At 43.0% G+C, this 26,900-nt stretch overlaps 1 protein-coding gene across 4 annotated transcripts in view; it reads left to right on the top strand.

Moving 5' to 3' along the window:
- EXOC6B (exocyst complex component 6B) overlaps nucleotides 1–21,441 on the top strand; it is a 717,212-nt gene extending 695,771 nt beyond the window's left edge. For 3 of the 4 annotated variants that reach the window (XM_079940498.1, XM_079940500.1, XM_079940499.1), the window contains 2 exons: nucleotides 7,115–7,227; nucleotides 11,373–21,441. In XM_079940498.1, the coding sequence (XP_079796624.1) occupies nucleotides 7,115–7,227; nucleotides 11,373–11,499 (240 nt within the window). In that variant the 3' untranslated portion in view covers nucleotides 11,500–21,441. Of the gene's footprint in view, nucleotides 1–7,114; nucleotides 7,228–11,372 lie in introns of those variants that run through there. The other variant, XR_013830987.1, reaches the window with a different exon arrangement.
- The last annotated feature ends 5,459 nt before the right edge of the window (nucleotides 21,442–26,900 follow it).

Below are 26,900 nucleotides of genomic sequence, written 5' to 3' on the forward strand. Positions count from 1 at the left end.
GACATAGAGAATGGACTTGAGGACACGGAGAGGGGGAGGGGTAAGCTGGGATGAAGTGAGAGAGTGGCATGGACATATATACACTACCAAACGTAAAACAGATAGCTAGTGGGAAGCAGCCGCATAGCCCAGGGAGATCAGCTCGGTGCTTTGTGACCACCTAGAGGGGTGGGATAGGGACGGTGGGAGGGAAACGCCAGAGGGAGGAGATACGGGGATATATGTATATGTATAGCTGATTCACTTTGTTATACAGCAGAAACTAACACACCATTGTAAAGCAAGTGTATTCCAATAAAGCTATTAAGTAATTAATTAATTTTAAAAATTAAAAAAATTAAAACCAGTATTCTGACTGGCAACTGTAAGGCTAAAGACAAAAAAGAACTGTATGAAAATACTATACTCTAGTTAGTAAACTTGTTTTTCTCACATGGGTGTGGATTAGCAATTCTGAAACTACTTTATACTGCACTAGGACTGAACCAATAAGTAAAATATAATGAGAGCCAGGTTTCTCATTGTCAGAGAAAGAAGTGATAAATAAGGAAAGAGGGAAGGAGAGAATGAATCCTCAGGTGTTTGCCTGGAATCATAGACATCAAATATGAACTCATGACTTTAAAATATATTCACAAAAGATATAGATGTGTTAATAAACATACATATGTTTCTTAGCTCTGTCCACTGAGAGGGCCTAGAGGCAATAACACCTCAGTAGAACTGAGCATGCTAAGTGCTCAGATCTTGGTTTCTAAAAACCATTCCCCAAAACAAGGAACTAGATAGAGCTCCTTGGAGAAGTAACTGGTTCCAAAGCAAGGGCAGGGAAAGTGCAAGATGAGCTTGGAACATTTTATAGTGCCAGCAAGTAAGGAATTGTTCAAGAAAGGATAGGGACAGGTGGAAAATACACAGGAAAGCCAGTCTGAAGGCGTCCCTAATGGCCAAAGCCAGAATAAGTTGAACAATAACATGAATAATGATTGTATTAGATTATAACCCACGAAATAAAATAAATACCTGTGAGGTCATGCTGATATAAATAATTGGACAAATAAATAAATGGAGGAAAAGGGACAGCACTTTTCCTCACAGGAGAATTCCATTTAATAACTACATATATTAAAATTATTAATATTATCAATATTAATAATAAATATTGTTGTAGGCAGGATCCACCAATGGATGTTAAAGTTAGTGGACAAAAATTTGAGGAGAAACAGGATATTTGCATAGTATTAAAGTATATCTCCCATATGAAATGTATTAATTATTTACAAAGGTAAAAGTAATAACTTTGCAGTAGAGAAACTCACCACCTTAACCAAATGATCAATAATGAGATATGTATGTGGGCATCATATATACCTGATATGATGCACTGAGAAAGGGGCAGTATCACTCCTTTTCTACAATATTTTTGCAAAAAAAAAAAAAATGCATAACCTCAATCCAGAGTTTCTTAACCTCAACACTACTGACATTTGGGGCTGGTAATTCTTTGTTGTGGGGCTGTCTTGAGCGCTGTAGGATGTTTAGCAGCATTCCTGGCTTCTACTGACTCGATGCCAGGAGCATCACCTCCACTACCATCACCCAGCCTTGTTACAACCCAAAATGTCTCAGACATTGTCAGATGTCCCATGGGAGGCAAGATCTCCCCTCGTTGAGAACTACTGCCTCAATCTAACCATAAACAAATATTGGGCAGACCCAAATTAAGGGACATTCTGCAAAATAAATGACTGGGGACTTCTGCAGCGGCCCAGTGGTTAAGACTTCACACTTCCACTGCAAGGAACACAGGTTTGATCCCTGGTCGGAGAACTAAGATCCTGCATGCTGTGTGGCACAGACAAAAAAAAAAAAAAAAAAAATTAAATGACTGAAAGTAAAGTGTAAGTATCAAGGTCTTGAAAAATAAGAATGAGGAACTATAACACATTGGAAGAGTCTCAGGAGGCATGATGATTAAATGAAATGGGGGATACTGGATTGGATCAGAAAAAGGACATTAGTAGAAAATCTGGTGAAAATGGAATGAAATCATAGTTTAGTTAATAGTATTGTACCAATGTTGATTTCTTGGTTCTGATCATTGTAATATAATATGTGAACATTAGAGAAGCTGGGTGAAGGGTATAGAGGAACTGTCTAAACTATTTTTGCAACCTGTATGTAAGTCTAAAATTATTTCAAAATAATAACCATTAAACACTAAATCATGTTATAGTCTTTGTGATGCCAAAGGGAACGTCTCATTGTGGTGCTAGTATTTGAGTTATCTTCTATTTCTGACAAGTATGAATGGTTTCCCATTTGTGAAAATGATGTAAAGTATTGTTTACAAAATTTTTATGACCAAAATATGAATCAATACAAACAAAAATGTTAAGTTAATAATAACACATGTGGCATGAGGATGTGGTAAAAACTGCAAAAGTGATACTCAATAAAGTTTGAGGAATAGTGATCTTAAGTTCAGTGTCCCACCTTTGATGCTCCTCTTTTTTCTTCTTCTCCATCCACCACCTACTTACAAACATCAAGAAGTAAGATGCCTTAAAATGCATATATAGTATGCTACTTTCTGTGAAAGAAAGAGGAGGGAAGAAGAAAGCATACGTGTATCTGCATATCTTTACAAATAGAAACATAGGAAGGACATATCCAAAAACAATGGAGTTGGGTACCTATAAGGCATGGTAGGAATTGGGGTGAAAGGGATACAACAAAGGAAAGAGTGACACTTTTCTGAGTTAACGTTTTTGTATTGTTTTGACTTTTGGAAGCATGTTAATGTCCTACATATGTAAAAAATTAAGAAGGATGGGAGGGAGGAGCCTGAAACTAAAAGCAAATGGAAACAAATGAACCCAGTTGTATTTAGATGAATACCATAACCAAACTGAAGGGAAAATTTAAAAAGGACTAATCCAAGTGGCTTACGAGCATAGGCTTTGATGATACACACTCAAGTTGGGAGAGGAAATTGCAAACAAATCTCAAACTCTTTTTAGCAGGCTTTTTTGTTTTTGTAGTGGTATATACAAACAATTCTGAACTGATTTTAGATATATTATAGGATTAAGCAAATTAGTGAATGAGATGATGTCATTGAGAGCCAGGATTCTCACTGTGGAAGAAAGCATATGTGGGATAGAGGAAGGCAAAAAAGAACTCTGTGAGAATGATTAGAATTGGAGGTATTGGTGTAAACTCATGATCTCTAAAATGTGTGTGCATACGTGCTTATATAAGTACACATGGATGTACGTATGTATATGTATGCGTGTGTATATGTGGATTATATGCATATATTTCCTAGCTCTGTCCGCTGAGAGGGCTTAACTCCCCATAGATTGTCCCCAAGTAGCAATGAGCACACCTAGCACCCAAATCTTGATCTCTAATAACCTTCCCACTAAAAGAAACCAGGGCTGTTCAGAGAAATGGCTGATTTCAGAGCTGGGCATGGTAGATACAAGATGAACCTGCAACACCTTATTATGCCAGAAAGTAAGGAAGTCCTGAAAAAAAAAATCATGGGGGCATGTCACAAGGACACAGGCTGCAGCTTGACAGATCTCCCACTTGCCAAACCTGGGACAATTGGAGCATCAAAGTAATTAGGTATAGTAATGAATATAAACCATTGAAAAAATGGAAACCCATGAATCCATACCCATAATAAAATAGATAAATTAATGGGGGAGAAGGAGAGAGCACTTGCTTATGGTAGAATGCTGAGTGACAACTGATAAACGTGGAGGGAAGGATAGAATTGGAATGTCATCAGTGTGAGACCATCATAGTAAAGACCAAAGCGAAGAAGAATCCTCAATAGATGCTAAATCTAAGGGGAAATTTTAACCAGGAGCAGTATATTCACATGGTCTTAAATTGCCTCCTCAATTGCTTCCTAGTTGCAAAAGAAAATATAATACCTAGACGGTAGAGAAATCAGACAACGTCTTGACTGGGTGATCCAAATTAATATCACCAATGAGAGACAAATGAACACTGTATATTGTATACCTCCAGATGTGATGCCCTGAGGAGGACATAACATCACATGTGATATTCCGGCCCGAAATGCATGTCTTATATCTTATTATAAGCATTAGAAAAACCAAAACTAAGGGGGGAAAAAGGAGACAGGGAACTTTTGAAGAGTTGACATCCTTCAAAAATGTCAATATCATATAAGAAAGAGACAGACTGTGGAAATAGTCCAGATTAAAGTAGGCTCAGTAGATAACTAAATGTAATACCTAATCCTAAATAAACAAAAAGGCTATGCAGGATTTTATTGGGTCAACTTATAAACTTAGGGTATGGACAGTATCAATATTAAATTTATTAAAGTTAAAAACCATACCGTGATTATGTATGAGAATAGCCCTAATTCTTAGGAACACTGAAATATTTGGGGATAAAGGGTCATGATATATGTAATTTACTCTCAAGAGACTCCAAAAAGAGACACCGTGTGTGCAAAGAAAGAGAGAGAGAACACAAATGATGGAGCGTATGGGGTAAAATGTTGACAATGGATGGATCTGGGAGGAGGGTATATGGTGCTCCTTATACTACATCTATTCTTAGAACTTTCTGATAAATTGAAAATTATTTCCAAATGACAAATTTTAAAAATAAAAAAGAATGTGATCGTTAGTGATGACTGAATGTTCTGCATCCTTGAGAGAGACTTTATTGAGATTTAACAAGGCCATTGCATGCAGAGAACTAGGCTGAGAGGGCCTGGTTCACCTCTGAAAGTCACAGTCTGGAGACCAAAGTGCTGTATTGATAAACAGGCCTGCCAGTTTTCTTGTTCTCTTATTCTAACACTGTTTCTAAGGAATCCAGTAGAACTGCACCCCAAGGCAGTTAACTTAGTTAAGTCCCACCCAGACTCTAGTATGTGTCCATCTGTCTCAGAGGAGGCCATCAGACCTGGGTACAGACCACTGAAAAGAACTGTAGAAAGCAGCACAGACGCAGAGTGTGAGCTACAGGCTCATACTGGTTGAGCTTAATAGAGTTTGTGTAGCTTCCATGCCTGGAGTGGGATAAATTAGGTAGCTTGTCATCCCAGAGCTCTTAGTCTCAGTACTGGCATTGAGAGACTTTAGCAAGAATTTAAAAATAGAAAACTTAGAGCTGAGTAATGAACTGCCCTCCACACCCCACTGGTGATTTACCCAGGCTTCATCAGCCCCAAAAGACATGGTGTTCTTTTCAGTAAATCAGAAAATACTGATACCATTAATTCCATCACTGAAATTAGGAATTCGATAGTAGAGAAGGTAGTTTTATTAAATGCATATATATGTCCACATCTGAAAAGTAATACCTGAAATAGCTTTAAGAAATCATGTTTTTCCAATTAAACTTATTTGTTTTTCTTTCACCTTTCTTTTGTTAGCTCCCTAGCATGCAAACAGTAAAAGGTTTTTTAAATTTTCTGAGAAAAAAATTTAATTAAGAAAATGCTATCTTTTTCATAGTTTTTTCCTTGGGATTTGGAGGAAAAGCGTAATCATATTTGTAGACAACCTTTAGAACAAGGGACACTCCAAGTGTCTGTCACGCTCCCTAGGAGAAACTGTCTTGACGGGTCTTTGGACACCATAGGATAGAAATACTAAGATTAGAATAGGAAGTCAAGGAAATATTTCTTCAAAAGGAGAGCCCTGCAAGGCCTGGGGACAGCAAAAGGAAGTGGTAGAAGCCCTTTTACTTGCCAACTAACATAGGCGTGACCTAAAAGAGACCTGAGAGGGCCTTTTGGGGCCGTGCTGACCCAGGCCAACCGACGTGTCTGTCTCTCTCCCCCTCTCCTCTCATCTTTAGCATCCCTTTCCTGGCTGAGGGTATAGGGGCTTTTCTCTGTTTTAGCAAAATTTGGGGGACTTCAGCCAATTCCCATCCTGTCTGAGGAAGTTCATAACAGCCATTCTAAGAGAGTGGATAGAAGAGGAAGCTTGGCCAAGTAGGGCAAGGCCCACACTGCCCATTTGCCCAGCTGGGCAGTGAAGACAGACAAGGGAAGAAGGTGTGCCTAAGAGCCCAGGCTCTGGCATTGGATTGACTCTAGGCCTCTCTTTGTTCTGCACAGAGTGATAGCCATCTACAATCTTCATCAACTGTTATCTCTTGGAAAGGGAGAAGTAAAGAAATGTCTTGAGTCCAAAAGCACTTATATGTATCTCATTGCTAGAAAGCCAGCTTGAAGGCCCTTCTTCTATGTAATGATGTGAGTCTGGGATGGTGACCCCTCTAGAAGTTTATAGAGGGGAGCTAGCACCTTCCCTTTCATCACCCTTACCTTTGAAAGGCACTGATTTCATTTTTCTTTTTTAGCTTTATTCAGTTACAATTTTAAAATATTTATTAGAGTGATACCTGCGGCTAAAGCTGGCTGGGAAAGAAAGCCTTTGACAAAATGTATTTAGTTAACAGGTTTCCATCTGTTCAGCCAGTGTCCACATAGGTGTAATATATTGCCTCATGTAAATATTGCATGGCCTATTTATGCCTTGGTTCAGTGTTTCTGTGTTGTCTGTGTGTCTGGTTTGTTTCTGGCATGTGCATGTGTCTATATCAACGGAGTAATTTGGGCAAAGTCAACGCAGCAAGTCCTGAAACTCGTACTTGAACCCAGACCTTCCAACCTGAAAGCTCATAGAGTTGCATATGTGGCACTGGACACATCCACCTTTATTTGTTCATTGTTGAATTCTGAGCTCCTAGAATGGTGCTTGGCACATGGAAGGCATTTCACAAGTATTTATTAAGCAAATGAGTGATTATTAGGATAGTCTTGTGTTTTGATTCAGTCCGATGTTAGTTTCATTACAGGCCTGCCTCTGAGAGCTGTCTGCTAGCAGCGTGTACTCTTAGCAACATTACAGTGCTTATGGAAGAGATGACTCTGCCTATAGTGATTACTCATTTATTTTTTTAATTGCAATACAGTCTGTAGCCATTCTTTCTCTTACTATGTTTTAAATTTTATTCTTCAAGTCTACTGTAGATGGTAGTGAAGGATGTGAGGAGTTTCTGAGATCCTGATTTGTCTTATCTGTCTGATGATATTTTACAGCTTTTAGATCTCTTCCTCCAGTGGGATTGGTCAACCTACCTTGCTGACTATGGTCAGCCCACCTGCAAGTACCTCCGGGTAAACCCTGTGACAGCTCTGACCCTGCTTGAGAAGTGAGTACCCATCCAGTGGTCTGTGTTGGGGGGTGGGGAAATGGGGATGGCGGGTTGGTATAGAGGATAATTTTCTCTTTGCCAATACCTTGAAAAGACCGCAAAGAGGCCCCATTCTTAAAGTCTCCATAGGTGCTCTCGGCAGTCTCCATCATTGGATTTGGCAGGCCAGTCTTCCTCTTGTGGCCTCTTAATTCCTGAGCCTTGACAAGCTAGGGCAAGTATGGGTCAACTGGGCTCTGACATTACCTCAGAGCTTACCTAGAGATGACAAGAGGAGAAAGGAAGATGCCTTAGTTTGGGGCTCAGTTCAGCCTGTGAACAGAGTGAGCCTGGCCCCAGCCATCTAGAGTATGATGATGGGTAGAGGACAGCCCCACAGAACAGACGGCTTCTGGTTCCTAGCAGAGAAGCTCCTGAAATTACTGAAACCTTCACCTGCCCCTCCAAGCCCCGCCCCTGCCAGACTGAGCTTTACTGTGCTGACTGTCCCAAGAAAGCTGTGTTGGAGGTGCCTCATTCTTGCCTTAGGCAGTCACTGGCCCGCAGAAGTCCTGCTACAGGGCTGTAGCATCTCTGACGGAGAGATGCTTCCACTGAGATTGAGTTAGCCAGGTCCGGAGCATCTCACTAACCAATAAGTCACCCAGATGCTGGAATCTGCTATTCATTGTAGCCTGGCTCTGGCTTTAGCTTACCTGGTTGAGAGCTGGCAGACCAGAGACTAAGACCCATGTAAAAGGGAAGCTTTTTCTTGTCATCAAACTAGATAACCGCTGGCTTCTTAGCAGCTTCCTAGGAGAGTGCCTTGCATCTCGACAGTGTAGCAAGTCTACGGATATAGCCAGCCAAGCAGGCCTCAAATCCTAGCAAGGCAAGGATCAGAGTCCAGGAGGCCAGAGTGGAGCCTTAGACAGAAGCAGAGGCTGAGGTGTACCTTCCTACTGTGCAATATGACAGGGGAGAGAAGGGGAGGGGCAGAGGTGTGTGTTTGGAGCCAAGAAACTAAGAGCCCAGAGTTGACTTTCTCCAGATCAAGACAGAGACTGATGTTTCCATTTTGACTTTGTTTCCCATGGTTCTCTCTCCCAATGACCTTCTTCCCTAGGATATCTAGAGAGTAAGTATATTATTCACTTGGGCCTTTTCCATCGCTTTGAGGCAAGTCCTTCCGGTCTCTTTCGTTGACACTAATGACTACACTAATATCCCTACCCTGTGAGTTGTCCCCACCCTGACATACTAATCTACTAAACCAGTCTGGTGCCAACTGGCTGGCCGCCTCCTCTCTCCTTGGTCCTTAGAGTGACCCTTGGCTTACCAGTTCCTTTGGGGCTGGGAGTGGTAACAGGGATTTTCCCCCATCGGTGCCAGGTGAAGGGTTGTTCCCAGCCAGCTTCCTGGCACACGCAATACCCTTGCTAGTCCAGGGCCTAGCCCTGACACACGGGAGCTCCTCAGCAGTCTCCCCTCCCTCCCAGTGGTGAGGCCCATGGCTTTAAGATCTCCCGTCGAAGACCCTTTACTAGAGGCAAGGCCTCATCCCAGAGTTCTCAGTACCCAGCTGAAATGGCTTTTGCGTTGGTGCTTAGATGTCATATTCATTATGTGTCTAAACGGGCTCTAGGATTCCCTTTGGCCCGTTGCCTCTCCACCGTCCTTTACTCCTCTGTTCCTGAGAACCTCTAGATCCAAGAAGTACTGCTCATCTACTTCCTGTGCATCAACAATAGGCTAAAATAATCAGCCTCTCGGGAGCATTCTGGAGGCCTAGCCAGTAATAGAGCCATGTGCTTAGCCCGAGCGATCAGCAGGGTTTAAAACCTCCCTTCCAAACACAACAGGGCCAAAGGCCACCCAGGTCACTAAAATCTGTATTTCCCAGCCTCATAGGAATCAGTCCCTTTACCTGACCCATTCCTGCTTTTCCCTTGACACTCTCTCCTTTTCAACCTGACACTTCTTAGCAGGGTGAGACATGGAAAGACCCAAAGACCTGACGAGGACATTTCAGGAAAGAGAAGAGGCCCCTGGTCACTGAGAGGTGGCCGTAGCCAAAGTAGACCCAGATCCTAGGCTTACAGAATGCAGTGGGGCGTGGGGAGGGCTCTCCTTTGGTTTTAGAGCGTTCCAGGGTACAAACCAGCAGGCCACCATCAGCCCTCAGGGCACCTGAGTTTCTCTTTCAAGTAATCCCAACTCCAGGTCTTCATGGCTAAAACATCCTGGCCTCTGGGGCCTGGAGACCACCCTCTTTTTCCCTTTCTCCTCCCTTACTTCTGGAACTTCCCTATGGGAGCTGAAAGCCGGCTCTGGCTGCCTATCTCTGGGCTGCTTTGAGGAGTCATGAAACTAATGATCACATAGGATGTTAAATGAAATGTCTTATAAAGGTAGGAAGTGTTTTTATTCCCTTATCGTTTCTTTCTGTTTTGCTTTGTGTTGGTTTTATTTAGATTTATGGTATATCCAGAAAAGGTAAAGGAGCTGTTCTCTGGGATAAATAATACTAAATCAAGCCAGTTCCACAAACATAATTGTGCAGTTCATGTTTAAGGGACCAAATACAATAATCATCATAGCCTTGGGGACCTTTGTGCTTTCTTTACAACCTAAACCTCTAAACCTCTGTCATCTCTCCTTCTTCCTCCCGTCCAAGCACAGGCCTCCACATGTGGGTGGTTGTACCTTATTCACAGTGTCTAAGCGTGCTTGATGAGTAATTCCAGGCTGACGGCCCTAAAGCTTAGGTCAGAGAGAGAAGTCTCAATTCGTTTGTGGCTGTCACTGTCAGCCAGAGCCATAAAGCAATGGTGCTCATTAGAACCTCCCTACCATATGGATATAAATGTCCTTATGGGCTCTCTGGCCTTTTGACTGGCCTCTAGTCTGTCCCTCTGCACATGGCCACCCCACAGAAAAAAAAAACATGGGCCAGGATTGGCCAAAGGCCCTGGGAAGTCTGCCTGAAAGCAGTTTACTCCCCAGTGCCAGGTTCCTTCCATCCCCTCTCCTAGCCTATCTCCGTGCAGGCCAGGGGACTGTGAAGTCAGAGCTGGCCAAGTTCCTGGGGGACGGTGGTGAGGAACCGCCTAGCCTGACCCCAAGGAGAAATGAGTCTGGGCAGTGTCCTTAATTCTCTACCACTAGAACTAGCCGTGGGCTGGAGGTCCAGTGTGCAGAGGCTGGGGCCAGAGTTAACAATCACCAACAGATGTCAGGGGCTCTGGGCCCTTTTTGGGGAATAACAGATTCCTGGGATCTGTCACAATGGCTTAGTCGGGCTTGGGGGCTGCTCTGGCGACCTCAGCCTGGCCTTGACTTTCTCCATCCATGCTTCCCAGTTAGGTCTCTCCATCTGGTGGAACTGGTGGCCAGAACTGCCCATGGTTTGTGCTCTAGGGATATTCCATCCCTGGAGTTTTAGCATGAGCCAGTTAGAAAGTTTTCCAAAGGTCAAGATCTGAAGACATAGCAGCCGTTGAGAACTTAGGGGCTTGCCTTGCCTAAAGCCCCGGTTGGCTCAGTCTTCTGGCGCCTGCTCTCCTCAGCTCCATGCCCTCTGGCCACCTCACTGCCCCTGGGCCCCTACCCCGAGGCAAAGGAAAAGAGATCAGTCAAGCCCTTGGTTTTGTTAGCGGTAGGATAGACCAACCAGGTAGAGTAGGGTTTGGAAATGCACAGTGGCTTTCAGTTACTCATGTTCTTTCGGAATTGCTAGTTAAGAGCAGCGTTCTGCTTTACCTTTCAAATACCAGCTGTAAGGTCCCAGCAGGATTTAGTAGGTTTATGAGGTGATGAGAAGACCTTAGACATTCTCTAAGGTCCTGTTGACCGTCAGGGCTGCAGCAGGTGCCAGATACCTACAACAGAGGCATACCGGGGTATAGAAGGGAAGGAAGTAGGTAGGGTGGGTATGGATGAGGAGGCGATCGGCCATGGCCGGCTCTTGACTGTTCTCCAAAGGTGACTGAAGTGGGGAGGCCTTTGGGTGCCAGGAGGGCAGCGTCGTGAACAGTAGTAGGTGAGCATGCGCCTGACAGGGAAGTGTTCTGGACTCTCTCAACTCCGGGTGGTGGTTAAGACACACTAGCCACCATTGCCGCCTCAAACACTTTGCTCTCTTTCTTCCCTTCTCTGTTTAGGATGAAGGACACTAGCCGCAAGAACAACATGTTTGCACAATTTCGGAAAAATGAGCGAGACAAGCAGAAATTGATTGACACTGTGGCCAAGCAACTCCGGGGACTCATCAGCAGCCACCACTCATGAAGGCAGGCCTCAGGCCCACAGAGGCTGCTGGCTGCAGCCCCAGAGTCCGGACCCCAGCACTGGCTGGCCCTGCATTTGTGCATTCTTCTTCAAAGAGAGCAAATGTATTTTTTTAATAACCTATGTACAGTATTCGCATAACCTTTCCCTATAGTGAAAGAGGCACGAGGGTAAGCAAGTCCACGAGCTGTTGCTAGGCTTCAGGGGAAGTCACACTACACTGTCTGTATTTTCCTAGAGATGGCGGTGTCATCGGTCCAGTATGATAAACCACCTTTCATCTGTGGCTCTAGAGCTTAGATCTGGCGCTCAGAAACCACACAAACAAAATGGGTACTTGGCACTGGGAGGTAAGGTGAGTAGGCAGAAGGATAATAAAGTACATCCTGTTCACTCCTTGGTGCCCCATTCACCGTGTAGGTGAGGCCGATTCTTCTTTATGCAAGGAAAGGGCCTGGAAAACATTACTACTTAGTCTATCAAAGACCAGCACACAGTTCTGGAGGTTCATCTCTTCAGTCCACTGACTTTCACTGACCAGTGAACAAGCGTGCTGTGTGGCAAGATGACGGCTTCGCTCCAGTCCCCGCAAGGATGGCATTTTTTAGCCTAGATCTGACCCAATGCTTTTACTTCTAAGTTTTCTGGGGCCCGGTAGAGCTGAGTATGCAGCGGGAAGAATTGGACCTCATGACTAACTATAGGCTGCCCCACACCAGGAGGAGATCTTGAAAGCCAGTGCAAATGGAATCAGAGCCCCAGCCCTTCCCCATTCCTCTCATTGCCTTCTTTCAGGGTCAGGGTACTTGGTTCAGGGCATAGGTCAACAGTTATTCCATAGACAGAGAGTCTCAGACTTGGCCTCTTCCAGCAGTGTCATTGGGATAGTCAGATTCCAGAAGCCTGAAAATGGCCCTTACTTTACCCTTAGGTAAAACCTTGGAATCATTCCTTTGTGTTTTAAAGCCAACTTTCTGGCCACCATCTTTAAAGGAAATGTCATCAACTCTGAACTGTGGGGACAGCTGTAGCTGGACTGGATGCCTTTAGGGATGGAACCACTGTCACCGTGAAGTAGAGCGGGTCAGCCATGGCTAGTGGTTTGTTACCCATGGCACAGCTGTCCCTCACTAAGTCATATCCTGGATAAGCTCTTCTTGCTCTAGCCCAAAGCTTCCATCCCCTTTTGAGATCCCCATAGCTATCTTTTGGCTTCATCTGAGAAGAATTGCCTGTAATCCTATCCCTCAAGCTCTGGAGTTTGCAAAGGAACCTGGACCAGCTAGCTTGGAGGCTGTGTCCTCTGTCCCAAATGGGCTCCCGAGACTTAATGCAAGGGCTTCACTATGAGGTCAGGCAGAGGAATCTGCCCTTTAAGACATTTCAGGAAGATGCTACTAAGCCTGCTGGCAAAAGTATAATTGTGCATCACCAAACAACGACAAATAAGCCACACAGTCATTTCCAGCTTGGGTTAGTGGAAGGAAAGACTCATCAGACAGAATTCTTCACTCCCTTTGTCAGCTGCTGAGTTGCTTCTAGGGAAGGCAGTGCTTCCTTTTTCACACACCCCCACCAAATATTGTATCACGACTTAAAAACCATGAGGAAGAGAATATGCACACCGACAGGCAGGCTTCCTCAAAGCTGGAGACCAGGCTGCGTGTGGGCTCTGCAGAAGCCCTCTGAGGCTCATCCTAGGGGCTAGGCAGTTTGCCCAGGTCTCAGAACGAGGCTCAGAGATGAGTGCTGCTACCCAGAACTTCCATAGCCAAGGAAACACAGGGGTCCATGGGAATGAGACCCAAACTACCATCTCTCAGGCTCTGGACTTTATTAGAAAAGAACAAGAAACGACCACACTAATCCCATTGCTTCAGAAGGGCCCCCAGCACCCTCCTTCACTAGATGCCAGTTTACGGCGAGATCTCTTCCGCTTTGCGTGCTGAGACTTTGAAGTGGAATGGAGAGAACCTTAAGCATATCACAATATTTTTCAACTGTTATCATTGCTGGCCTGGTCTCCAACCTGTACCCTGGGGCTTCCCTGGTGGCACAGTGGTTGAGAGTCCGCCTGCCGATGCAGGGGACGCGGGTTCGTGCCCCGGTCTGGGAAGATCCCACATGCCGTGGAGCGGCTGGGCCTGTGAGCCATGGCTGCTGAGCCTGCGCGTCCGGAGCCTGTGCTCCGCAACGGGAGAGGCCACAGCAGTGAAAGGCCCGCGTACCGCAAAAAAAACAACAACAACAACAAAAAAAAACCTGTACCCTGGAGAAACAGTGCTATAGAAGAGAAAGTGAACAGGGTGGAGGAACGGGGGTTACTCTGCCCCTTGCACACAGAGGTCCCTCTACAGAGAAAGCTTATTCCAGCCCAAGACTCACAGGGTGGATCCTTTGCTAGATCCCTTCTTCCCTCTCGATCTGCCTCAGCCTTCCCTAATGAAACCAACATGCAGCTACTGAGTTGTCTGTGGGGACGCACTCTTGGTGAGCAGAGAAAGGTAAAAAACAGGGACCAGCAATGTCCAAGCTGTTTGAATTGGTGAAGTAGGAGTTTTCAGTTTTGTCTGTAGGCCTCTAGCTGCGCCAGCCCTTGCGAGGACTTGTACAAAGCATGGGTGTCCATGCCCTTCAGACTCCTGACATCTGGGCTCAAATGCCCAGAGGTGTAGAAGTGCCCTGGAGGCCTCAGTAAGAGGCGAGAACATGGGTGCCTGGAGGTCTTTCCGTCTTCTAGTTGGCCGAGTTCTTGGGAAAACCAGGTCCATATTCCTGAAGGGACAGTCAGGTTCGGGACCCTAGTGGGTTTCAGTAGTACTTTAGGCAGCTGGTACAGTTTTAACGTATCTCATAGCAAAATCCCTTTGAGTAGACTGTACATGAATCTCTTGGGGATGGGGAAGAACAGGACCTGGAAATTGGAAACAACAGAGAGTCCCCACTGGTAAAGGGAATATACAGGCCTACAGGGAGAAGTCCCCAGTATTTTCATTGTCTCCCAGGCCTCCAAGTCAGCCTGCACACCTGACAAGTGCTTGCTCAGCAAATCCCAGGCCCAGGGCCCTTTATCCCCAAGATTGGCATTGCCCATGACTCTCCCCATGAGGCCTCCGAGCACACGCCCTGGGGCCTGCTGCAGAAATCCCCCTCACCGTAGCCTCGCTTCTCCCAAGACTCCACCTGGCTGCTTCCACTGCCTCTTTTGTTTTTCTTTCTTTTGCCTGAGTTTGCAGTTACTTTTCACTAATGTGTTGGAAATGGCCTTTTTATTTTGCACATTTATGGGGGATATTTAGGAAAGTCCATTTTTAACTCTAAAGGGAACTTTTTTCTTTAAAACCAGTAAAGCTACTGATACAGATGGGCCTCAAGGTTAGTAGAAAACCTCTTACGTGGAAAGAGCATGTTTATTCCTCCTGTACGTTTTCCTCTTTTAACTGCTATTAAATAAGACAGCCTACGTACCTGTTCAAAAGCCACGGTGTCGTCTCACGGTGTTTTGTTCTCCCGCCCCTTTTGCTCACTGCAGCCATGGTTGGCGATCGGGATGATGGCCATTGCGCCCCTTGAACCGGACTGAGGACTAGAGCAGGCAGAAGCCTGGTGGGGAGGAGAAAGCCTGCCTGCCAGACAAGGCAAGGAGTCGAATTGTGGCCTTGGAAACATTCCAAATCACTGGGCCAGGCTTTCCTGTCTCTACAGTTAACACTGGCATCATCATCAAGAGGAATAACCCTTGACATGCCTGGTTTGTGGGGAGCTGGGCTAGGCAACTGGGGGCTCAGTGTGTTTTGAACACCAGCCCTGCCGTGGAAAGGCTCCTGGGTAAGATGGAGCCAGGAGGGATTATCTAGAGGAAGGAGCGAAATGAGCCCGCCTTAGAGCTCGGTGGCGGAGAGGGACAGGCATCACGGTCTGGTGTAGGAACGGGTCTGGTCAGGGGAGACAGCACAGGGAAATCAGGATGTTCATCAGCTGGGCCTTGAAGGAATTAAATTCAATATGGTGCCGACCACATGAGAGTGAAAAGTTGGCACAAGTCTGGTGTACGCTGGGAGGAGAGTGGGGGACCTGGTAGGCCTATCTGAAACCATGGTGAGTAAGGCCCGAAATGTCTGTGTAACAACACCCAGCCTTCTTGGCCCCGAGGCTGGCATGGAAGCCATGGGAATAGGCTGGAGAGAGTTTCTTCAGTTATTAACAAGTCTGACTACTGCAACTGGGCTTTGGTGCCTCAGAGACCTGGGCTTCACTTCCTGCTGTGCCACTTACTAGCTGGATGACTTTGAACAATTAACTCCCTAAATCTCGTAATCCTCGGTGAAAGCAGAACCTAGTGCCTAATTGACAGGCGTGCTGTGAAGTGTAAATGACCTATGCGTGGTCGATATGCCTAGCCAGTTCCTAGCCACAGCACACGAACTCTTTCAGGCCTTTCCCTCCCTCCCCTCAGATTCCACAACATGCTGTAGCTGAGCATTGGACAGAAGTGTCCACAGCTTCTCTGCCACCTGGCTTCCACTCCCCAAGCCCATCACAGGCTTAATGGTACTGAGGCCCCTCGAGCACCTGTGTAGACACAGAGGAACAAGCCCTTCACATCAGCCAGCCAGTTGCCTGGCTCAGAGTTGAGCCAGTCCTTCGGGTAGAATCTGCCCCTGAATTCCACCTGGGACCTTCTCTGCCACAATGTATTCCTCCTTTTAGAATTCAGGAGTTCTTGACCAGAGGTCCATGAACCCTTGGAGTGTGTGTGTGTGTGTGTGTGTGTGTGTGTGTGTGTGTGTGAATGCACGTACAGGCGCGCAGGCTTGCATCCACTCATTTTTCTGGCTAGAAGGTACATGGCTTTCATCAATGTCTAAGGAAGATTCAGGACTGAAATCCTGAATAATAACCAAATCCCTCTGGAAGTATAGATCTCCCCGTGAGGAAAAGCCAGACTCCGAGCAGTTACCTCCTCTCCCTGCCTCGTAGAGTTCTGGCAGGGAGATTTTTCAAGACCTGCAGCCCTGTGGCCCCCCTCTTCCAGGAACCCTCACACGATCCCCAGGTCACACCTAAAGGCCGGTACAACCACCGTTCCTAAGCTTGATCTCCCCAAACCAGTTCAAGGTACTGAGGGAGGCACGAGGACCCTGTACTTCTAAGAATACAGAGACTTCCACCTGGTTGAGGGGATGGCAAACCAGAGGGTCCAGTACAGAGGCGTGGGCTGTCAAAGCCAAACTGAACCCAACTCATCCCCCCCCCCCCGAATGTTTCCCACAGCTTCTGAGTCAGCACTGATGGGGACAATGTCTTGCCCAAGGCCTTGTCCAGAGAGGGCTCTGCGGGGAACCAAACCAGGGACAGATGTGAAGCCGTCACCAGCTTGCCCCTTGTCTCATCTGATCCAGGCAGATGAGGGTGGGGAATGGCTAGTGGGAGATAAGGGGAGGGAGGAGAAAAAGTGCCAGACCCTTTCCCCGGAGGCCTCAGCTTTGAATTTAATGGACAATATTTGCTGGGAATGAGAGAGACTCCAGGCCCAAGAGACCAGAAGACAAAGGCTCCTGAGGAAGTGCAGGGAGGAGGAGGGGTGCGGTGGGGGCCAGGCATTGTGCGGGGGGCACCACCCCTCTATCTGTTTCCATCACTGCTGGGGTTAGGGTTACCCTGCATTTGGGGCCCCAGCTGCTCTGCGGGGTCTGTGACATCAGCTGTTGTGATGTTAATGCAGGGGCCTCACACAGGGTTACCCCTTCGCGCCGGCCAGCCCACATGGGCTCCTGGAGAGGATTCCAGCTCCTGTTCCCTCAGGGAGGGGGCAGTCTGTGGGCCCAGAACCGAGCCCAAGACAGCAGCCCCCCTCCCGGTCTGAGCCCACTGCTAAGTGTACCTTCCAAGCCCAAGCTGTGACCTTCCTCTCTCCAAAGCTCCAGAAAAGGAATGAAATCTGAACATTGAGACGCTTTTCTGGCCCTAAACAATCCTTCCATTCTCTAGGCTCAATGATGGGTCTATTTCCTCCTGTAAATGGGTCTCGTAATCTTCAACTTTTACCTTTGCTTCTAAGGGTAATTAATTGTATCTCCCTCTTGTTCTCCTCACACACTCCCCTCTCTGTTACAAGGCTCAGGTTAAGCTGGGTGGATGGCTTTTCTTTCTTTCTATTCCACGGAGTGCTTATTTTTAAAGCTGATGGAGTAACGCCCTGCCCTCTCCAGTGAACCTCTTTTCCAGAGAAGACTGCTGGGGAAACACCACTTCCATGGGCACAGGAAAGGGGCCTCAGACTGCCCAGCTATAGGTTTTTCAGATAGCCAGTTCTGAGCAACCATTTCACTTTTGTTCCCCCAGGTATGTTTCCAAGGTTTTAGGGAAGGCATTTTCAGGTACCACTCAGGAGCAAAGAGGAGGGTTAAGTGGTGATCTGGACACTGGAGACAAAGGGAGGCAAATATGGGCATGGGAGAAAGTAAGACCAAAGGGTCAGAGTCTCTTTCTTTCCCAGGATGAGGAAAAACGGTAAGGCTTCAAGTGCAGGGCAGCTTGAGGGCATCAAGTTAGGAAGGGTGAGGATAGGGCCCATCCAGGGCAGCCGGCAGAGAAGCTGCTTTGGGGAAGCGGGTCATACAGGCAGTAAATTGAACCACAGAGAGACTGATGGTTTCTAGTGTCTGAGTACCTGTCTGGTGCCCCTGCTCTTCAAAGGCAGGAAAGACATCACACGCCTGTCAAACTCTTGCAGCACCTTGCCCAGCCAATGGCACATGGGCACTCATGACCACATCAACCACACTTGGTAGTGATTTGCTACCAAGGGAGGGGACTGTGCAAGCAGCGCTCCTTGCTAGGAGGAATATTTTGTCACTGACGTTCTTTAGAAAGCATATGGTGGTAATAAAAAGCAAACCAACGTTAAGCCAGTTTTATTATCGTGTAAAATTCTCTGCAGATATGTACCACTCCACTCTTGGTATGCCATGGAATAAGGAACAGGTTGAAAACAGATTGAGCAAGGTGAGAAATCAGAGTAGCAGTTTAATTCCTGATGGGCAGAATGTGGTCCTGGTGGTGGTGTTGAACGTGTGTGTACATGTATATGTACGTGTGTACACAGGTATCTGACAGAACTACTGGAGGATTTCCCCGCTGAGCCCTAATCCCATTTTCCACATATAATCACTGCTAACAGGATGGTGATGTTCTTTCAGATCACTTTACTACATATATACTGACTTTTTTGTTTAAAAGAATTATAATTATAGTGTATTAAATTACAGGGTTTTTTCCACACTTAATGTATCTTAAACATCTTTAGTAGCAACATATAGGACATCTTATCCTTTGTGAAACCCATAAGTATTTCCATTGCATTGTATATACCTTGAGTTTATTTAATTGTGAATCAATGGGTATTTAGGATGTTTCCAGTATTTCACAATTACAAACAATATTTCAAGACATTTGTATACATCTTTGCCTTCTTGCTTAGGTATTTCTATAGCATAAAATTTCAGGAGTGCAATTGATTGGTTAAAGCCTATAAATATTATAAATATTAATAAAAATTGTCTTACTCTCTTGAAATCTATCCACATGTGCACAAGGAGACATGTATAAGATTGTTCACTCTATCATTGTTTGTAATGATGAAAAGTTAGAAATAACCTAAATGTCCACCAAGGAGAGAATAGATAAATTGTGATATATTCATCTAATAGAATACTATACAGCAGTTAAAATGAACTATAGCTACATGTGTCAACATGAAAACATCTTTAAAAAGTTGTTGAGTAAGAAAGCAAGTTGAAGAATGACAGTGCAATACAATTTAAACTTTGAAAACATGCAGGAGAATGATAAACACCAAGTTCCCTCTGCAGAGGGAACAAAATAAGGTTCACTGGAGTACAGAGGGTTTTTTTTTTTTTTACTTTATAAAGTCTAATTTCTTTTTTAAAAATCTGAAATGAACACGGCAAAATGTTGAAATGTTTTTACAAATAGATTTGTAGTCTACATAATGGTCTCAACCTTTTTAGTGGCTGCATAGTATTCTGTGGTGGGACTACCCCTTAATTTAGCCATTTCCTTATTATTTATTTAACTTGCTTTCACTTACTAATTATAACCCAAACTGCTGAAGCAAGCACCTTTGATATCTTTTTGCATATGTACAAACATTTCTATAAGATTCCTAGTAATTCCTAGTAGTGGAATTATTAGGTAAAGGGTATACATTTTATATTTTGCTAGACGATGCCAGCTGTCTCTCATAAAGGCTGTACTAATTTATATTCTCACCAACAACATAGGAGATTGCCTATTTCCCAGCACCCTCAGTAAGACTGTCAAACCGGAGTTGGGAGAAATGGTTTATTAATTGCAATTGCTAATTTCTATTAGGCTGAATCATCTTTTCATGTCTCATCAGCCATTTATAGTATTCTCAAGAAATTGCCTGTTGATGCTTTTATCAGTTCGAAGTATGTTCAGCTGCAAGTAATTGAAAATGGACTATGAGTACGGTAAAGAATAAGGTAGGGTTTTTTTGTCGTTCTTTATTTGGTTTGGTGTTTCGTTTTGACATAAGAAGAATTCTGGAGGTTTAAGCACAAGCAATACAGGACTAGAGCATCTGAGGAGCAGAGACCCAGGCATCTTCTGTCTTCCTGTTCTGTCATCCTTAGCATGCTTATCACTTCACAGGCACAGGGCAGCTGCATCACCTCCAGACATCACATCCACTTTCCAGGCAGGAGGAAGAAGGAAAAACAAAGAGATAAAGGCCTGTGCAGATCGAATCTGTCCCTTTCTTAGAAGCCTGTGATTTTCATCTTTCTTTACGTTTGAATATTTATTACCCTAAGATTATGTATTCTCAGAATTATTTAAATTTAAATTGCTATTTAACACTATCCCTTTATATTACCTCCACTTACATCTTTTTTTTTTTTTTTAATTTGATTGTGCTGGGTCTTAGTTGCAGCATGCGGGATCTAGTTCCCTGACCAGGGATCGAACCCAGGCCCCCTGCATTGGGAGCACAGAATCTTAACAACTGGACCACCAGGGAAGTCCCAACCTCCAGTTACATCTTACTGGCCAGAACTGAATCACATAGCCACCCCTAAACCAATCATGGCCAAACCAATCACGGCCAGACTATGATGTCTGATTTAGAGCAATGAGGGTTCATTCCCTGTAAGCTCCATGAGAGCAAGGGGTTCTGTTCACAGCTTTATCCTCACTGCCTAGAAGACTTTCTGCCACATAGAATATGTTCAATAAATTTTGCTGAATCAACTAACTGTATGCATGAATGAAAAGATAAATGAAGCTGGGATAGGGACGGGAGATCAAGGGATCTGGACCACTATTTGAGCCAGTCTGAGTCCTGATAGCAGGGAAGTCATGGGGAATGAATGCTGTCAAGAGAGGGGGTCTAATATCCTCAATCCACTGATCCAGTTGATGCTTTGTGTTTGTTATATATGAGCAAATATTTTCTCCCAGCCTTTCACTCATTTTTTAAACTTAATTTTCGAATAATTTTAAGTTTACAGAAAAGTTGCAAAGTGGTACAGAGTTCTATATCCCTCACCCAGATTCCTCCATTAACATATTACCATGTGCATTTGTGAAAATGTTAAAAACCAACAGAGTTTTCCTAGCTCCTTAGTCTCCTCTGGTCCATGACAGTTTCTCAGTCTTGTCTTTCATGTCCTTAACCGCTTTGAGGAGTACTGGTCAAGTATTTTGTTAGAACATCCTTCAGTCTGCATTCCTCTGATGTTTTTCTCTTGATTAGACTGGGGTTATGGGTCTTTTGAGCAAATACCACACAGCTGAAGTGTTCTTCCCATTATATATCAGAGGTTACATGATGTCCATGTGACATCACTAATGATGTGAACCTTGATCACTTGGGTAAGGCAGCGTCTGCTAGGTTTCCCCACAGTAAAGTTGCTATTTATCCCTTTCCATATTCTGTTTATTAGAAGCAAGTCACTAATTACAGCCCACACTTAAGATGGTGACAGGGAGAGGTGGGGTGTTAAGCTTTACCTTCTAGAAAGGGTATCTAAATAAATTCTTTGGAATTCTTCTAAAAGGAATTTTTGTCTCTTCATCCTCATGTATTAATTTAAATCATTTATTTATATCAGTGTGAACTCATGTACATGTTTTTGCACCGGTTTTAGGCTTTTTAAATTTTTTGTAATTTCTTGTTGTGATATAACTCACACAACATAAAATTCATCATTTCAAAATGTACAATTCAATGTACGTTCGTCTTCTCCCAATGTTATGCAGCCATCACTGTCTAGTTTCAGAATATTTCCATCACCCCAAAAGAAAAGCTGTATTTATTAACAATCACTTCCAATTCCCCTCTCTCCCTATCCCCCGAATCTACTTTCTTTCTCTATTAATTTGCCCATTCTGGACAATTTCATATAAATGGAAGAGTAATATGTGTCCTTTTGTGTCTGGCTTTGTTCACTTAGCATAATGTTTTCAAGGTTTATCCATGTTGTAGCATGTGTCAGTACTCATTCCCTTTATGACTAAATAATATTCCATTGTATAGATATACCACATTTTGTTTATCCATTCATCTGTTGATGGACCTTTGTGCATCAACAAATGGACAGATAAGTCCAAAAAATATGAACAAATAACTTGTTTCCACTTTGGGGTTATTATGCACAATGCCGTTATGATCATTAGTGTACAATTTTTTTTGAACATGTGTTTTTAATTCTCTAGGTCCATACCTAGAGGAACTGCTAGGTCTCTATATTTAACTTTTTGAGGAACTGCCAAACTGTTTTCCAAAGTGGCAGCATTATTTACAGTCCTACCAGCAATGTATGAGGGTTCAAATTTCATCACATCTTTGCCAACACTTCCTATTTTCTGGTTTACTTTTTTTTTTTTTAAATAATTGCCATCCTGGTGGGTATGAAGTGCTATCTCATTGTAGTTTTAATGTTCATTTCCCTAATGACTAACGACACTGAGAATCTTTCCATGTGCTTATTAGTCATGTGTATATTATCTTTGGAGAAATGTCTATTTCTTTGTTCCTTTTAAAATTGGGTCATTTGTCTTTTGATTTTGAGTTATAAGAGTTTTTCATATATTCTGGATACTAGACCCTTATTATATTGCAAATCATTCAATGGAAAAAATCATTTGATACAAAAAAGTTTTAAATTTTGATGAAGTCCAAATTTATCTTTTGTTTTTGTTGTTGCTTGTGCTTTTTGTGTGATAGCTAAGACTCTAAGAAACTGTTGCTTATTTTTAGCTTTTTAAGGAACCTCCATACTGTTCTCCATAGTGGCTGTACCAATTTACATTCCCATCAACAGTGCAGAAGGGTTCCCTTCTCTCCGCACCCTCTCCAGCATTGATTTTTTGTGGATTTTTTTTTTTTTTTTTTTTTGCGGTACGCGGGCCTCTCACCGTTGTGGCCTCTCCCGTTGTGGAGCACAGGCTCTGGAAGTGCAGGCTCAGCAGCCATGGCTCATGGGCCCAGCCGCTCCGCAGCATGTGGGATCTTCCCGGACCGGGGCACGAACCCGTGTCCCCTGCATTGGCAGGCGGACTCTCAACCACTGCGCCACCAGGGAAGCCCCTTTTGTGGATTTTTTGATGATAGCCATTTTGACTGGTATGAGGTGATATCTCGTAGTTTTGATCTGCATTTCTCTAATAATTAGCAATGTTGAACATCTTTTCATGTGCCTCTTTGCCATCTTATGTCTTCTTTGGAGAAATGTCTATTTAGATCTTCCGCCCATTTTTTTATTGGGTTGGTTGTTTTGATGATATTAAGCCGCATGAGATGTTTGTAAATTTTGGAGATTAATCCTTTGTCAGTTGCTTCATTTGCAAATATTTTCTCCCAATCTGTGGGTTGTCTTTTCGTTTTGTTTATGGTTTCCTTTGCTGTGCAAAAGCTTTGGAGTTTAATTAGGTTCCATTTGTTTCTGATTTCATTTCCATTACTCTGGGAGACGGATCAAAAAAGATATTGCTGTGATTTATGTCAGGGAGTGTTCTGCCTATGTTTTCATCTAAGAGTTTTATAGTGTCCAGTCTGACATTTAGGTCTTTAATCCATTTTGAGCTTATCTTTGTGTATGGTGTTAAAGAATATTCTAATTTCATATTTTACATGTAGCTGTCCAGTTTTCTCAGCACCATTTTTTGAAGAGACTGTCTTTCCCCGATTGTACAGTCTTGCCTCCTTTGTTGTAGATTAATTGACCATAGGTGCTTGGGTTTATTTCTCGGCTTTCTATCCTGTTCCATTGATCTATATTTCTATTTTTGTGCCAGTACCATACTGTTTTGATGACTATAGCTTTGTAGGTATAGTCTGAAGTAAGGGGGCCTGATTCCTCCAGCTCCGTTGTTCTGTCTTGAGATTGCTTTGGTTATTCAAAGTCTGATCCTGCAGCCCCACTCCTGGGCATATATCTGGATAAAAACATGGTGCGAAAGGATACATGCACACCAATGTTCACTGCAGCACTGTTTACAATAGCCAAGAAATGGAAGCAACCTAAATGTCCTTTGACAGAGGAATGGATAAAGAAGACATGGTACATATATACAATGGCCATTAAAAAGAATGAAATAATGCCATTGCAGCAACATGCATGGACCAAGAGATTGTCATACTGAGTGAAGAGAAAGTATTTCTCAGACTGAGAAAGAGAAATATCGTATTATATCACTCATATGCGGAATCCAAAAAGAAATGATACAAATGAACTTGTTTACAAAATAGAAACAGACTCACAGCCTTAGAAAATGAACTTATGGTTACTGGGGGGAAGGGTGGGTAGGGGGGAAGTTAGGGGGTTTGGGATTGACATGTACACACTGCTATGTTTAAAACAGATAACAAATAAGGACCTACTGTATAGCACAGAGAACTCTGCTCAATATTATGTAACAACCTGAATAGGAAAGGAATTTTAAAAAGAATGGATACACGTATATGTATAACCGAATCACTTTGCTGTATACCTGAAACTATCACAACATTGTTAATCAACTATACTCCAATATAAAATAAAAAGTTTTTAAAAAGAGAAAAGAAAATTGATTTTTATATATTGAAAAAAAAAACCTGTTGCTTAGTCCAAAGTCATGAAAATTTATGCCTTTATTCCAAGAATGTTTTAATTTTACCTCTTAGGTTTTTAATGATCCTTTTTTTTTTTTTATTTTTTTTTTGCAGTACGCAGGCCTCTCACTGTTGTGGCCTCTTCCGTTGCAGAGCACAGGCTCAGCGGCCATGGCTCACAGGCGTAGCCACTCCGTGGCGTGTGGGATCTTCCCGGACTGGGGCACGAACCCGTGTCCCCTGCATCGGCAGGCGGGCTCTCAACCACTGCGCCACCAGGGAAGCCCCTGATGATCCATTTTGATTTGGATTTTTTTATGTGGTAAAAGTTAGAGGCTCCAAGTTCATTCTTCTACATATGAATATCCAGTTGTCCCAGCACATTTGTTGAAAAGACTATTCTTTTCCCATGGAATAGTCTTGGCACCCTTGTTAAAATCAATTGACTGTAGATGCATAAGTTTATTTCTGGACTCTCAGTTCTGTTCCATTGATTATACATCTATCCATTGGATTTATATATTTATTTTATCTTTTGTGTTATAATCCAGTGTTATATTATTTATTTTATTGCTCAGATAATTACAGGTTTGGTAATGGGAGCTCTTTCACGTTGGCTCCAGTGTACCTTTGATAACCCCCCATTCTTTTGTTAAAAATATTTCCTTGCTTTATAAAACTACAAGATGTTTTAAGATTATCTTGTCCTTTCCATGTTCCAGCCCTAGAATTAACCAGTTCTTCGTGGAGCCCTGGTTCATTTTATGAGAGAATGATATTTAGAAACCAAGATCTGGGTGCTTGGTGTGCTCATTGCTATTGAGATGTCATCTTTTTGGCTCTCAGCATTCAGAGCTAGATACTTTATTATGTATGATAACCCATATATACACACATATCTATAACTGTTTCTGTATCTATACATCTATGTGTATATGTGTGTATGGTATGATACATATATCATTGGACACAGGTTCAGTGAGAACCTGGCTCCCGCCATCTACCAGCCATTTACTTATTTATTCAACCCCAGTACACAGTTTCAGAATTGTTAACCCATACGCTCACTTTCATCTATTTTTAATTGTTTATACTAGCTTTCCTCATACAGAATTCTGAAATTTGATTTAGTTTGTCAGTCCTTTTCTTTAACCTAGAAAGGCTTTCCTACCCACCGCCCACCCCCATATTATAAAAATAGTTTTGTTTTACATTTAGATATTCAACCTTTCTGGATTTTATTTTGGGGTTATATAACATGCTGATCTTACCTTTTTTTTTTTTTTTCCTCAAATGGCTATCTGAAGGTCCTAAACACATATTATTGGTCAATCCTTTTCTCACTGATTTGCAATGCATGGGTCTATTCCTAGACTCAATATTCTACTGGTCTATTTGTCTATTTCTGTGCCGATAGGAAACATTTTAGTTTTTGTAACCTTAAAATGTGTTCTGATATCTAGTAGGGAAATTCTTCCATCATTGACCTTCTCCAAAAATTTCTTGGCTCTTCTTGTATGTTTATTCTCACAGATGAGCTTTAGAATTATTTTGTGAAGTTTTATTTTTAAAATCCCATGGGGATTTTGATTCAGATTACACTGAATTTATTCAATTTTGGAGAAACTGACTCCCAACATGGTGAGTCTCTGTTTAAGTCTTCTTTTATGTCTTACATAAAGTTTTATGTTTTCTTCCCGTAACTATTGCATTATTCATGAATTCACATTATTTGCATTACTCATATAAATCCACATGAATATTCATATTATTCACTACATATTTTAAATTAAATTTTCAATTTTATTAATGCTAACATTCAAGAAAGCTATTGATTATATATTTGTCATGTGTCTGAACAAGTTACTGCATGCTTATATTAGATCAAATAGGTTTTCAGTTGATTATCTGGGATATGCTATTGTAGGCAGTCCTAATATCTGTAGATAATGACAATTTCCAATTCCTTTGTAAATCAAAAACTTTATTGGTGGGGGAATGAAACACACAAATCACTAAGCAAACCTAATCAAGGAAAAACAATGTAAAAAAGTACAGATACTATCTTGATTTCTAAACAAAATTAGGAATCAGAAAATGGAAACTACCACAGAAAAGGAAGTTTAAATAATAGTTTAAATATAGGTAACGTTGAGAATAATCTATGTAATTTTGTGGAAATAAGTCCATAAACCTAAAGAAAGATGGATGATGCTTCTAGAAAAATATATATTACCAAGATTGACCCAGGAAGCGAGAG

The sequence above is a fragment of the Stenella coeruleoalba genome (genome assembly GCF_951394435.1).
Source record: "Stenella coeruleoalba genome assembly, chromosome: 13".
In the NCBI taxonomy this organism is placed as follows: Eukaryota; Metazoa; Chordata; class Mammalia; order Artiodactyla; family Delphinidae; genus Stenella; species Stenella coeruleoalba.